The following is a 9,463-nucleotide window of genomic DNA, read 5'->3' on the forward strand; positions in this document are numbered from 1 at the left end:
TATGATTATTATTAATTTCTTAATTTAAATTATTGTTTTTTTTTCTTTTTAAATTTCTATTTTTTCTATTTATGGTTCAATATATTTTGATTTTAATTATAAGTTCATTTCTTTTTTTGCATCCTGCTTTTAAATTTCAATTTAAATTTAACTTAATAATTCTTCACTATTAATACTATCCAAAGACTATGATTTATCGTATTCTTCATTACTATCATTTAAATCTTATTAATTCATATCATCTTAAATAATTTAATTATTTTCTTAATTATTTAGATTTTATTATTATTTAATCGTATTATCTTCCAATATTTATTAAAGGTTTAAAGAAACTTCATCTTCTTCTTATTCTTAAAACTCTTCTATAATCAAACTAGTTTTACTTTTTTTTATTCTTTTTTCTTAGGCTAATAACTTTTTTAGTTTTTTTTTAAATTCACCCAGATCAGAATTTTCTTAAACTTCTTCAATATTCTAAAATGTAGTTTTTTAAAGTACTAAATCTTACTATTCATTAATAATAATTTTACATAATGGATTTACATCTACCGGTATCATTCTCGGGTTAAATCCATAAAATTAAAATTTCTCTTTATTACTTCCTTTCTAAAAATTACCTTCTATACTATTAATTTTTAACAGTTTGATCAATGCCTTATGTCTTTTCTAACTTTATATATAACTCAAATACTCTTTTCCTTCCATTAATAAAATATAAACTTTCCCTTCTCTCTTCCTTCCTGTTCTTCCCATCCTCTAAATCATCCTAATAGGCGAAAATCCTGAATCATAGCAAACAATAACGTCCACTTCTCCTATATCGAGCCCTTCTTCTCCTATACAAGTGGCAATAAGGGTATTATACTCATTATTTTTAAACTTCTTAATAACTTGAATTTGAGCTTTTTAGTTCATCCCTTATCCATCTAAATTAGCTTGTCCTATAAAAACTTCACTTCTAATATATACAGAGGATTAATTTAATAATTTTTTCAATTAAAAAGCCGAGTTTCGATTTTAAGTAAAAACAATAGATTTGGAGAAATTTTAAACATTTTTTTCATTCTAAAATTAATCAACTAAAATTTAAATTAATTGCTAACTTTTGGGATGACTTTCGATTTCTTAAACATCTTCGATTTCTTAAATATTTTCGATTTTTTATAATTTACTTTCTTTTTTTGTAGGTATTTTATGTTTCTAAAAAGGCTGAAACTATTCCATTTTAAGAAAATTCTTTAAACTAGAAAAATTCTTGTCAGCTAAAACTACTTACTTTTGTAAATTCGGCCTTCCGTTTTTGCCATTTATCTCTTTTTCGAATTAATAAAGCCATTCTTTGAAACAATTTATTCCTTATTCATTTATAATTTTCTTTCCATGCACTAATTAAGAAAAAGTCTATTATATTTATAAATATAAATTTAGAAAAATAAAATATACCTATATTCTTTTTTTTTACTTAAAGTTAATTCTAAACTTCTGTTAAGCCAATAGTTCCTCCTTTTTCAATTACATCATTTTATATTTGTTATTTTTGATAAAAATTTTTAAAAATCGAATAAAAAATTCCCCTATGAATATCAACAGGTTATCTGACTTTCATTTTAATATAAAAAGGTACTACTCCTTATTATAATAACCACTAATAACAATTAAATATTAAATTAGAAATATTTTCCTAAATTTTATTTATTTAGTCATTATTTTATACTTTTACAGGAAATATTTATTTTTTATGCATATATTTCTTTATATCTTCATCATTCTCATCTTTCACTTCTAGTTTACATATTTTTAAATTTTTTAGAACTTCCTTTAATTTTTTATTTTTTTTTAATAAAAAGGAAATAATTAAATATCTAAAATATATATACTTATATTTATTCAAATTAATTTCCAGGAGTAGCGCTTAAAGCTAAAACTCTATATCCAAAATGAAGCTTTTCTAATTAATTAATAATATTAGTATAAGCATATTTCCCTGTAGCTTTATGTGCTTCATCAAAAACAATTAAACATAAATTATCCCCTTCATATCTTTTTTCTTATAGATCATTATCTAAAGTTTAAGGCGTTTAGAAAAAAACACGTTTATTTTGGTAAAACTCCTTTCTTTTTTTAGTCGGCAAATTTCCTACAATTTCAATTATATCCTATTAATTTATTTTTTCAAAAATTTTTAAACATTCCATTTATTAACTCACTAAAGGGCGAGTTGGCGCCAAAAAAAATATCTTTCCTTTGGGAAACCATACATAAAAATTAAACATTATAGTAGCCGCAATAAATGTTTTTCCTAATCCTGTAGGTAAAGCAACCAGTGTATTATATTTTAAACATGTTTATACTATATCGAATTAATATTTTCTAAAACTTTTTCCAACGCTATAATACTATATATTTTTTTTTATTTATTATAATAAAATATATTTATTAAATATTATTACTATATACCCAATATTTAAATGCTTCTTTATTTATTTCTAAATTATGTTCTGAACCTGAATTTTAAGTTGGATTTAGAAATATTTTTTCATATTAACTAAAATCTTTTTCATCATTTTTTTACATTTTTTATTATTTTGGTTTTTTTTCTGAAAGTTTTTAATCTTTTTTAGTTTAATTTTTTTTTTTTTGACTTGAAGTTTATTTTGTTTTCATTATTATTTCAAAGGCATTCATTTATTTATATTTTTTTTTAATGAAAAATATTTATTTTGTCAAACTATAATATCAAACTATTTTTTTCTATTTATTAAATTACACAAATATTTTAAAAATATTAAACTTAATAATATAATATATCATGCAAAATAAAGTTATAATAAATATATAAACAAAGTAAATAAAAATGAAACAAATATAGTTAAATAATTAACTATCATTTAAGATAAAAAATAAACACAAATTAAAAAAAAATAATACAATTTTATTAATTTTCAAGTTATCTAAACATCATAATCATATTGCAAACTCATATAGGCTTTGAAAATAATTTTTAAAAAAGTTATTTTTGTCTTTTTTTTTAATTTCAATATTGTTAATTTTTATTACTTCTTCTACAATTTTTTCAATTAAATTTTTATTAGTAATATATTCAATTATTCTTTCCTTTATTTAATTTCCATTTATATATCGAATTATGAAATATTTTTATATAAATAAATGAGAAATTATATCACTATATTTCCTCAAAGAACTTTTAAAAGGTAAATAATTATTCGAATTGGGAATTATTTCAATATTTTTTAATAATTTAATATTATCCTTTTCAGCTTTTTCAAATAATTCAGTTATGTTTTTAATTTATTAATTTCCTATAAATTTATTTCAAATATTAATATTTTTATTTTTCAACTAATTATTTAAAAACTTATTCTTAAGTTTAAATGCATCCATTTAATTAAATAAATTTATATTTTGTTTAATTAATTTCTACTTCTAAATTAGCATATTTTTTTATTATTATTTCTCATCATTACTATTCTAATCGTCGTAAATAAATGTATTTTAAGTCAATTGATTATATTTTTATATATTTTCATCAATTTAAATAATATTATTAAGATTTTTTTCAGATTTTTTTTAAATATAAATTTCTCAATTATTTATAAATTTAGTTTTTTTCAAGTTTTATTTTATATGTTTTTCTAAAAAATTTTTCCTTTTTAATTTGTAAAAGTTATTAAATATATATTTTTTTATTCATCTTCAATTAAATATATTTAATAAAATTTCAAATAACTTTTCTTTTAGAAAATAATAAATAAAACATAATTGTTTTTATATATTATTATTTAAATTTTTTTTTTTTTGAGAGATTAATTCAACAAATTTATATAAATTTTCATATATTTTACAAAATTTTTTATTTATTATCTTTAAAACAAGCATTTTCGCATATTTATTTAATAATATTCAGCTAGTTTCAGTAAGAAATCTTATTTGTTAATTTTATTAAAAAAATATTTCAATTTCTTAATCTTTTCAAATTATTCTTTTATAGATTTTGTTTCATTCTTAACTATTAAAATCAAAAAATGATTATCATTATTATTATTATTATTATTATTATTATTATTATTATTTTCATTATTATTATTATTTTTACATATAATTACAAATATTATTTTAATATATTTAAGATATTATTTTTTACATTTATAATAATATAATAATATATTTGTTTTTTGTCATAATTTTTTTTTTTATTTAATAATATTTGTTCTATTTATTTTAATAAATCTATTTTAATTTAAATCACTTTATTATCAAAATTTTTTTTACTTAAGTAAAATAAATTGTTTTAATATTAATTTATTTTATATTTAATTATCAATAAAATCTTTTTCTTCAAAATATTTAATTTTTTACCTTTTATTATCTATAATAATATATTCACAATTTAAAATTTATATTTCTTTTCTTAATCTTTGAATTATTTATTTATTTAATTTCATTATTAATTTTTTATACACTTTTATATTATTTCTATTACTATCTTTTTTAAAATAAAAATCAAATTTTAAATCAATCAGTCATTAGATTTTTATTTATTATTTACTATTTTTTATATAATTTGTTTGCTCATTTTTTTCAATTTTTTTCCACACTTTGAAATCACATTACAATAAATTCATTTTTATTTAATTATTTTATATTTTTTCTTTAAAAAATCTTTATACTTTTAAATTAACTACTTAATACTTAATATTTTATTTTAGTATAATTTAATAACCCTAATTTTTAAATAAACAAAACCTATCTAAAAAAGTCTAACGATCACTTTGTAAAGAAAAAAAATTTGCCATAAATATTACCATTAACTAATTAATAAAAGTTTTATAAAAATTTTTCCCATCTAATAAATTTTAACGAATCATAATTAAATAAAAGATTAAAATCATATTTTAAAAGTTCATTTTTTTAATGAACTAAAAAAAATTTAAGATATTTTTATTCTTTAAAAGTATATTTTTATTTATTAATTTCTTAAACTTAATAATATTTCAAAGAAATTATTCTATTTCATTACTTTAACTTTTAAACCCTTTTATTTAATCAGTAAAATCATAAATTTTTACATTTAAATAGTAGCTTTTCCTGATTAATCTAAAGTAAAATAAACATAACTTTAATGAATTACCCTATATATACTTTTTAAAATTCTTCAATTTTTAGAGCTTATATAATATTAGCCATTAATATCTTCTTTTTTATAAATTATTATCAGTTTTCGTCTATAGAAAATTATCCAAAGAAATATTGGTTTTTGTTTTTTTCAATATTTTTTTAATAAATTCAATCATCAAATGCCAATACCGAGTTTCAAATATTTCCACTAATATCAGGATATAAATCGAATGGCTTTTTTATTCTTATTTTTTTCATATTTAATTAAAAATTTTTATTTATTTATTATGAAATATTTTATGAAACATTTTATAAAATATTCTATATAAATAAGTATTTTTATCTTAAAATTTAAGGTTAAAATTCTTCATAATATATATTAGATTAAGTTTCAGTTATTATTTATTATTATTAAGCTAAATTTTTGCTAATATTTTAAATTCTTATTTATATTTTTATATTATTAACTTACATAAAAATATTTTATTAATTATTTAAATGATTAATATATCTTAACTATTAAATCAAAACATTTGTATTAACACTGATTATTTTAGTTTTTAGAGTGAAATTTATTTTAAAGTTCTTAAATTAATTTCAAATTAAATAATTAAATTTTTAGTTATCTATTACTTAATTGAGTATTTTGATCTATAGTATTTACTCTTTTAAAAACTATAACTTTTTATTATATATTTTTATTCTTCATAATATTAATTAAATTTTTAAAAAGTATTTCTCTTAATTTTCGTTTTAAATTCTTATAGATAGATTTTAATCATTATTAATATTTTATATAAATAAAAGAAATTATTAGGATAAATTAATATGGAATAAGATATTTATTATTATTATAATGTATTATTAAATTAATTTTTTGTTAAATAATTTTGTTATCTGACATAAATATTTTTTTATAACAAATTAATTAATATTTATTTTAATAATAAAAAAAAGATATTTATTTTTTGTATCTAATTAAATTATAATATATATTTAATATCTTTATATTTATATATTTATATAAATAAAATATATATTTATATTTATATATATATATATAATATATATTTTAATTTATTTTTTAAATTATATACAATATATAATGTTTTTTTTTAATATTTTTTAGATTTTATATTTATATTTATTATATATTAAAAATATTAGATTTAACTTTTATGTTTAGCAATAATTTTATATGTATATTATAATAAATTTTCTATATTTATATATAAATAAATGAAAATTTCTTTTGCTATTTTTTTTTTATTTTTTTTTTTATTTTAATAAATAAGATCTGGTGTTTTTGTTAATATAAATAATTAAGATGTTGAATTAAATGATTCTTAATATGAGATTTTGGTATATCTTTTTAATGAATACGATACCAATGCAGATGGAGTTTTAGATTTAGATGAATTAATATAAATTACCTAAAATGATAATAATAATAATTTACCAACAAACTAAGAATTGTAATAATTTTATAAATAATTTGATTAAAATAAAAATAATCTAATTGAATTTAATGAATATGTTTAACTTGCCTTTTCTTCTGTTCAATTAAATGAAGAACAATAGTCTTTTTAAAAATAATAATAATAATAAAATGAATAATAAGATTTAAAATTACATGAATAATAATAGTAATAAAATAAAAAATAATTTGATTAAAATAACAATTAAAAATAAAAAATTGAAGATTTATGAGTTAAATAAAAAAGATATTTTTTTACATAAATAAAAAATAAAATTAAAGTATTTATTGTAAATTTTCAATTGTATAAATAAATAAAATTATTTTTTAATTAAATATATTTTTTTTTTATATTATAAAATTCTATTTTAATATCTTATATTAAAAATACAAATAATATTTAATTATTTTTACTAAATAAAAAAATTCTTCATTCTATCTTAAAAACTAAATCATTTTCATAATATTTTTTCTTTTAAATTTATACCTACTTAAAGCTATATTTGAAAAAAAAGGTATTTTATCATCTCTTTTCAAAATTTTGATAGATTCCTGTCTAATAATGTTTTATAAACTATATTTCTTAACATTATTTCTCACTATTTCTGAAATATCACGCATTTTACAATTAATAAATCTACTAAACAATCGAATATATTTTTATGAGGTTCATTAGTCATATGCATAATTAAAATCATAATTCATACTCAAGCTAACATTAATTTCTATTTTTTTAAAAATTAATAAAAGGGCTAGTTGTTATGTTTGAAAAATGTATATTATTTTAGACTGTACTACCATGATTAATACCATCACTAAGTAAAAATGTTAAAACCAAATTATTCGAATTTTCCGCTTCATCAAAATGTCGATTAAAAGAATAAATATTAAAATTCCTACTTTTCCTTAATAAAATCCAACTCATAATTTTTGTATAAATATTATAAATTCAATATACATAATGGATTTTATTATAAGTCTAATCCTTAAGGTTTTTAAATCATTTCAAAAAAAATCCTCATAAGAACTTTATCATCATCAGAATCAAATCTTTCTATAGTATTTAAAATTTAATCAAATTAAGATTACTTCGGATAAAGGCTATAAAAATATTATTAATGATCTCCTAAAAGCTATTTATTATATTTTTTTATTTATATAAGCATATAACTGGGGTATTTAGACCATCCATCTTTTATTTCTAGACTATAATTAGTATATATATACTCATAATGCTAGTTTTTTGATTCATCTCTACTTTTTCCGTATATTGGAAATCTCCATTCAGTATACACGTATTTATTTTTACCTTTTTTCAAAAATAAATTTTAAGTTTTTTCTGCTAAAAATTATCTTTCTTTCTATATAATTATAGGTTTACATGAAAATTTCTCTAAATAAATAATTTTATTTATTATTGAAATGAATGAATACAGATTATTTCAAAATTATTCTATTTTTATTTTTATTACAAACTATATTATACTGTAGAATGCAATTATTCTCGAAATTCCCCTTATAGTTTTTTTTAAATCCATTTTTGTCTTATATTTTCATTTGATATCTTTTAAATATATTGTTTAGCAGTTTTTATATTTATTTATTTTTTTCAAAAAAAGGAGATAAAAATGTTTATAAAAAAAAAAATAGCAAAGATAATATAATTTTAAATTTATTTATTAATCTATATAATTTATATAAAAATAAAACATATTTTTGTTATTTCAATATAAAAATAATATTTGCTAATAATTAGAAATTAAATATTTTTAATCTAAATTTTTTATATGAATAATATTTTTAGATTTTCATTCTTAGAATAATTTTATTATTATATAAAATATATTTAAAAATTAAATTGATAATAAAATAAATAGAGATTTAATTTTTCAATTAAGCCAAAAATATTTAACTTGATATTTATTTATTGAAATTATTATTAATAAAAAAAACTATAAAATATATATATATATATTAAATAAATATATAAATAAATATATAATCATTTATATAATAATATTACAAATAAAATATATTTTTATTTATTTTATTTTTATTTAATATATAAAAAATTACCTATTATAAAATATGTTACCAAGGTTTAAAAATTTAATGTCTTTTTCAACGCAAAAACTATAATTATAATCTTTTAAAGATATTGAAAAAATACCTCCCATATTAATTTAAGCAAACAGTTTTAATCAATTTTTAAATTAAATAAATATTAAAGATTGGACAATAGTAATTTAATAAAAAATATATAAATAATGTTTGAATAAATTAAAAATAGACATAAAATGGCACATAAATTTAAAAGAAAATAAAATTCAATGATTTTATTGAAGCATTTTCATTTATGAACTCTGTTGCTATAATTGCTGAAGATATGAATCATCATCCAGATTGGTTTAATGTATATAATAATGTAGTTATAAATTTAAATACTCATGATTGCAAAGGATTATCTGTAAAAGATTTAATGTTAGCCTACTTTATTGTACAAAAAAAATAAAGTTTTTTTATTTTAATATAAATTATAAAACTAATTATATTAGAATTAAATTGAAAAATAAGTTTAAAATCCAAAAGGATTATCTGACATAAGCTATTTAAGCTAATAAGATTTGATTAAAAAATGGAATAATTTATAATTTTAATTATGATATTTATTTTTAGAGATTTTGTTTTTAGAAATATTTGAATAAAATACATTTATAATATGCATATAATATTTTTTTATCTTTATTTTTTATAATTTTACTTCAATTTTTTTTCTTTTTTTTCAATCTTTATTCTTTTTCTAATATTGGTCCAATTATTAACTCTTTGAATGCTTTAAATAATATAAAA

General features: G+C 15.9%; 1 protein-coding gene across 1 annotated transcript, besides 14 other annotated features; it reads right to left on the reverse strand. All coding sequences in view use genetic code 6, as the record gives it.

Annotated features, from left to right (window-relative positions):
* Positions 1 to 432: 432 nt before the first annotated feature.
* On the reverse strand, positions 433 to 2,540 carry IMG5_146930 (hypothetical protein; the record flags this gene model as incomplete). Its single annotated transcript, XM_004031060.1, has 3 exons — positions 433 to 1,262; positions 1,444 to 1,816; positions 1,878 to 2,540. Coding segments are annotated over 3 exons (1,866 nt in total), but the record flags the coding sequence as incomplete, so codon positions are not given.
* Positions 1,117 to 1,160: a microsatellite.
* Positions 2,541 to 4,046: 1,506 nt separating the features above from the next.
* Positions 4,047 to 4,109: a microsatellite.
* Positions 4,103 to 4,158: a microsatellite.
* Positions 4,103 to 4,164: a microsatellite.
* A 1,257-nt stretch (positions 4,165 to 5,421) lies between these two features.
* Positions 5,422 to 5,457: a microsatellite.
* Positions 5,458 to 6,119: 662 nt separating this feature from the next.
* Positions 6,120 to 6,217: a microsatellite.
* Positions 6,120 to 6,241: a microsatellite.
* Positions 6,121 to 6,207: a microsatellite.
* A 153-nt stretch (positions 6,242 to 6,394) lies between the features above and the next one.
* Positions 6,395 to 6,421: a microsatellite.
* Positions 6,422 to 6,722: 301 nt separating this feature from the next.
* Positions 6,723 to 6,828: a microsatellite.
* A 96-nt stretch (positions 6,829 to 6,924) lies between these two features.
* Positions 6,925 to 6,986: a microsatellite.
* Positions 6,987 to 9,275: 2,289 nt separating this feature from the next.
* Positions 9,276 to 9,313: a microsatellite.
* A 55-nt stretch (positions 9,314 to 9,368) lies between these two features.
* Positions 9,369 to 9,412: a microsatellite.
* Positions 9,375 to 9,413: a microsatellite.
* The last annotated feature ends 50 nt before the right edge of the window (positions 9,414 to 9,463 follow it).

Source organism: Ichthyophthirius multifiliis (genome assembly GCF_000220395.1).
Source record: "Ichthyophthirius multifiliis unplaced genomic scaffold scaff_1120509251135, whole genome shotgun sequence".
Lineage (NCBI taxonomy): Eukaryota > Ciliophora > Oligohymenophorea > Hymenostomatida > Ichthyophthirius > Ichthyophthirius multifiliis.